A 5146-nucleotide genomic window follows, 5' to 3' on the forward strand; every position below is an offset into this window, starting at 1 on the left:
AATTCTTCATTGATGAGCTTGCCGAATCAAAGCTTGTCTAGCCGATATTTTGCACTTCCTTCCTGTTTCCACTAAGAAAACTCTATTCTCCCATCACAATTACTAAAACCATCATTTCCTGTTTGTGCGAAATAACATCTTTTATTTGCTCAGAAAGCTTTTGGTTGGATGCTATTAACCTTTCAACAAAAACTAAGTAACTTCTCCTCAAAAAAAAAAAAAAAAAAAAAAAAAATTAAGGTTACCAGCCATTACAATGAAAAATAATGTGAACGATCACTATGAAATATGACTGCCTTCATTTGTCAAAGTAATGGAAAATACAACCATTATTTATCCAATCAGCCCTGCACTAAATTTTTGTGGAATAAAACAATAGCTTTTACATAACCAGTGCTAGCAGTTTCCACGTCCACAACCCTAGGGTGGGGTGTGAGCTGCCGTTGTACCTAAAAAAAAAAATTAAGAAAAAGTGATAAAATAGCAAAATGATACTTTTATCTCCTTTAAGAATATACTTATAAAGAGATCTAAGTCTTTTGCTCCAAAATATATTACAATATCAGAAGAAGCAATTTGTGGTAGGAGTCATATTGCTCAACTACTATAAATTAGGTCAATTTCTTTCACAATGTTGCGGATGACTATCATCACCTTCCGTTAATTGCTCGGAATATCTTCTTCAATTTTTGAATACATTTACAACGAGATATGCCTTCCATGAAGCACATAAGCCGGTGGATCGGACCACAATATTTTATTTTTTTTTTGGCTACAACAGAGACTCATACTAGTTTAATATAAATACATTTAAAGAATTTAAAAAGCAACAAATTTTGAAGCGCTCTAGAGAGCTTTCTCTTACTAGTTCAGAGACCTCTCTCAAAATGATTAGTCACAAATGAGGCCATCTAATCCGCAGCTCTGTTGGCTTTATCAGCATATATATTTAGCTTGGAACACGATGCCATCAAGTGGTAGATGGGAGCCACCAATGCCACCGATTGGATAACAAATTTTGGAGCATGAAAAACTGAAGCTTCCGTATTCCTGTTATCTCATTACCCATTGCTCCTTCTGCAGAAGCGCCGTTATAACTGGACATCACGTAAAAGATGGTTGCCGTTATAAAAAATTCCCGCTGCCGTTATGTTTGACCAACACAGAATGGAAATAAAAAAGCAAGCGTATTTTGGGAATTTCAAACCTAAAAAACAGCCCTCGACCTCTTGCTCGTAGGCTGGACTAGCGTTTATAGATCCCCTCAATCTTTTACCCCCGAGAGTTTTACAAAGAAAGAGCGATCACAGAGAGAGAGAGAGAGAGAGATGGACGGCAGGGATATGGAGATGAGGGAGTGGTGCCATGAGATTCCGAAGATAGAGCTCCATGCTCACCTCAACGGCTCCATCAGAGATTCCACCCTTCTGTGATTCTACTCCCCTCCTCTCTCATCCTCTCCTTTTGTTTTCATCACAAATTTTTCTCTCTCTAGACCTTTTCCGTTTGTTCCAAGTATGATTGTCTCGTTTCCTTTTTTTGTTTGAGTGGATTTTTTTTTCTGTAATTGTTGTTTTGCTCTTGGAAATTTCTTCCTCAGGGAACTTGCAAAAGTGCTGGGCGAAAAAGGTGTCATTGTTTTTGAAGATGTAGCGCATGTGATTATGAAAAGTAAGTATAAAATCATGTTTTTGCTCAACCTCTATTATTTTGCCATTTTTTTCCCAATAAGTTGCTGATTTAGATCCTGTTATCAGGCAAATTTCTTGTCCTGCATGTAGCCACTTTGAAAAAGGACTTCAAATTATAGAGAAGTTTTTCCCTTCACAGATCTTGTAACATGTTGTGTTTGGTTTGGAGAAGCAAACAGTGCTGGCTTGTTGACTTGCTTTCAGAAGTATATCATGACATTCTTACTAGGACTTCCTTCATGAATCATTCAACAGATATAGATTATTTCCAGGGCTAAAGCCTTAGATGAGCAAAGTTTTCCCATATCTTTCAGCACAACTTACTCTATCTATGATATTTATTTGTTCTTGGCTTTACCATCTCAGTTAGCTTTGTATCGCTATACCTCTTCCCTATGATGCAGCTTTTTTTAAACTTACAGCAAAATATCAGTCTTTCACTGCCTTGTGCTACCATCCTAATCTTCAAATTGTCTTTTTTGCTCTGCATTTGCGCCAGCCTTATTGTCTTATTGTAGTTTCCATGATTTCATGCTATTACGCAGCATTTTGAAAGCATATCTCCGTTTCATTTCTATTACTTGAATTTTACAACAAGCATTTTCATCTACTTCTCGAAACTTATGTATAATAAATGAAACTTAACTGATATAATCACTTTAATTTGCTCTTGGAACGATTTGGACTGATGCAGCAGTCTCATTTGTATAGATTTCCTAGAATTTGCATTCAACATATTCTGTTTTGGTTTTAACAGTTCTTTTTTTTATTTTTTAACTTCATGGCACTTCGTTATCTTTTCAATTTTGTCCCTCTTGATTTCATCTCATTAATCAGGACTATATCATCCATAAGTATTCAACATGTTTGAGTGCAGGGCCTCTTATTCAGAAAAGGGGGATTGTGGATATATTAAAGGCCCTCTTGAAAGTTTTTGGAGTAAAATGTGTACAAAGGAATTACAAGAAATGCAATATTGAGAATAAGCATAGGGTTTGTGTAAATCATAGAAAAAATCTGTTAATTGTGAAATGCATAAAAAGCTATTTGTTTACCATTACTGTCTTTCTGATGAATCTGCTTATCATTATTTCTTATTATGACTTTATGCAGATGGCAGATCCTTGCCTGAGTGCTTCAAGCTTTTTGATTTGTATCACATTCTTACAACTGACCATGAAACAGTAGCAAGAATCACCAAGGAAGTATGTTCAATGCATCCTTGTTGAAAGATCTCTGTTGTATGTCCTACTTGGTCTTAACTCGTACTTTGAAACAGGTCGTTGAAGATTTTGCAGCTGAGAATGTTGTCTACCTGGAACTAAGAACAACTCCAAAGGTATCCCATATGTGCATTTTTCTGACCAAATCAAGTGGATCATTCATATCAGGAGCTTTTGATAGTGAACATGACCAAGTCCACTATTTTTTGGTTTCCTAATCTTACAGAAGAATGAAGCTAAAGGGATGACTAAGCAATCTTATATGAAAGCAGTTATTGATGGTTTAAGAGCTGTTGATACCGTTGATGTTGCTTTAGCAAATTCTGACTCAAGTACTGATTATTGTTTAGAACCTTCACCAATAAATGATACACAAGGTAGAATAAAGAGGAAAAAGATATACGTCCGCCTTCTTTTAAGTATTGACCGTCGTGAAACAACTGCATCAGCAATGGAAACGGTTTGAGAATTCTCTGTTAGACTGTATGTTATGTTTTTAAATGCTCTTGTGAAACTGGTTTCATCCTCAACTTTCTCAATTTGATAGGTTGATTTGGCAATGAAACTGAAGGATTATGGGGTGGTTGGTATTGACCTCTCTGGCAATCCTGTTGTTGGGGAATGGTAAATTAGAACGGGTATATGGTTATGAAGAGAACAAATGCAGTGATGTCTCTATTCTTAAATTTATCCTTTTTCTTGTAATGTTTTGTGTTGCAGCCAAACCTTCATTCCGGCACTAAAGCATGCTAAAGAACTGGGGCTCCCTCTTACCCTCCACTGTGCGGAGGTGCGTCAGTTTTGAGAAAATTTTCACGTACTTAAGGAAGAGAATATGCTTTTTAAGCCCCAATGTCCAGTTTCACTTGAAGTCAAAGCTAATTTTAAATTATTTTATTTTTCTTTCTTAGTGTCTAGTTTGTCATTCAAATCAGCTAACTAGTTTGTTGTTGTATCTTAGTGACTTTAGATACCTAACCGGAAGGAAGTCCAAGCAATGTTGGGCATCCACCCCGAGAGGATAGGTCATGCTTGTTTTATTGAAGAGGAAGAATGGAGAAGGATAAAATCAGCAAAAATTCCGGTTAATTTATTGGCATCTTTCATTATGCTTCATCCTTGGTAAGTTTTAACTTCCACCAGTTCTGCTGAAGTTATTCCTCCATTTATGCAGATAGAGATATGTTTGACTTCCAATGTCCGAACTGAACGTTTCCATTCAATAAATGATCATCATTTTGGTATGTTCTGCTCCATCCTTATATTTATCAAACTTCCTAATTGTCAACACCATATATTTCATTTTAGCATATTGACTATATGATGTTTATGCAGTTGATCTGTACAGTTCAAAACATCCAGTGGTCCTTTGCACTGATGATTGCGGGTTATTCTCTACCACTCTTTCCAATGAGTACTACCTTGTGGCCTCAACATTTGGTAGGCATCTTCCTCATTTTGTCAGTAACAAAAGTCATTAAATATGGAAATTATGTAATTTATTGCTGGTTCCTTTTTTTTTTGAACTATTAAGGACTCGACAAAGGTCAAATGTTCCAGCTGGCTCGAAGTGCAATTGAGTTCGTGTTTGCTGATAATGGAGTGAAGCAGGCTCTGAGAAGTATATTTGAAGCTGCTGAGAGAAAACTAATGCCATAGAATTTGCTTGATCAAAATTATCACTCATTATCACACCATTAATGGATGCCTATTAGCTTCAGACATTGTATTGAATGCTTGGTGATGTTATCATATTGTTTTTCAAACAGTGAAGATATCTGATGTTTTCAGGATTGCAAAGTTATCATGCTGCGATTAGCTGTTTTTAATTATATTTCCTTGGTGAGCTGATGAACAAAAACATGAACATGAGGATGTCAGCTGATCAAGTTGGTAAAGTCTCTTAGTATTGATGCAACAGCCCTAGGCTCCAGTCCAGCCTGACTACAAATTTATCCATCATGCAGAACTAAATACAAATTTTATCCATCAAAAGTAGGTTATTTTTCCCATTCTTGGTGGATCAGATGAACTTTGATCCAGGCGATCACCTTATTAAAATTTAAAAGAAAAAAAAAAGAAAAAAAGAAAAGATACAAACATCAGTTTTCTTGCCGTAAAGTCGATACTCATTAAAATGCGCAGATGATTCTTGAGGTCACGAGGACAACTTGCCAATCTATCAGCATAGAGGAACATATTTGTTAATAAAAAAAGCTAGATCCGGGAGGA

At 36.0% G+C, this 5146-nt stretch overlaps 1 protein-coding gene across 1 annotated transcript; it reads left to right on the forward strand.

Annotated features, from left to right (window-relative positions):
- Positions 1–1186: 1186 nt before the first annotated feature.
- Positions 1187–4718, forward strand: LOC103714663 (adenosine/AMP deaminase family protein). The gene is made up of 11 exons (XM_008801995.6): positions 1187–1429; positions 1601–1671; positions 2805–2896; positions 2971–3030; positions 3141–3374; positions 3462–3538; positions 3635–3704; positions 3885–3998; positions 4089–4155; positions 4250–4354; positions 4449–4718. The coding sequence occupies exons 1-11, from the start codon at positions 1329–1331 to the stop codon at positions 4571–4573; spliced, it is 1116 nt and encodes a 371-aa protein (XP_008800217.3). The 5' UTR covers positions 1187–1328; the 3' UTR covers positions 4574–4718.
- The last annotated feature ends 428 nt before the right edge of the window (positions 4719–5146 follow it).

The sequence above is a fragment of the Phoenix dactylifera genome, chromosome 17 (genome assembly GCF_051530095.1).
Source record: "Phoenix dactylifera cultivar Ajwa chromosome 17, Ajwa_hap1_PhDact_Kaust_v1.1, whole genome shotgun sequence".
Lineage (NCBI taxonomy): Eukaryota > Viridiplantae > Streptophyta > Magnoliopsida > Arecales > Arecaceae > Phoenix > Phoenix dactylifera.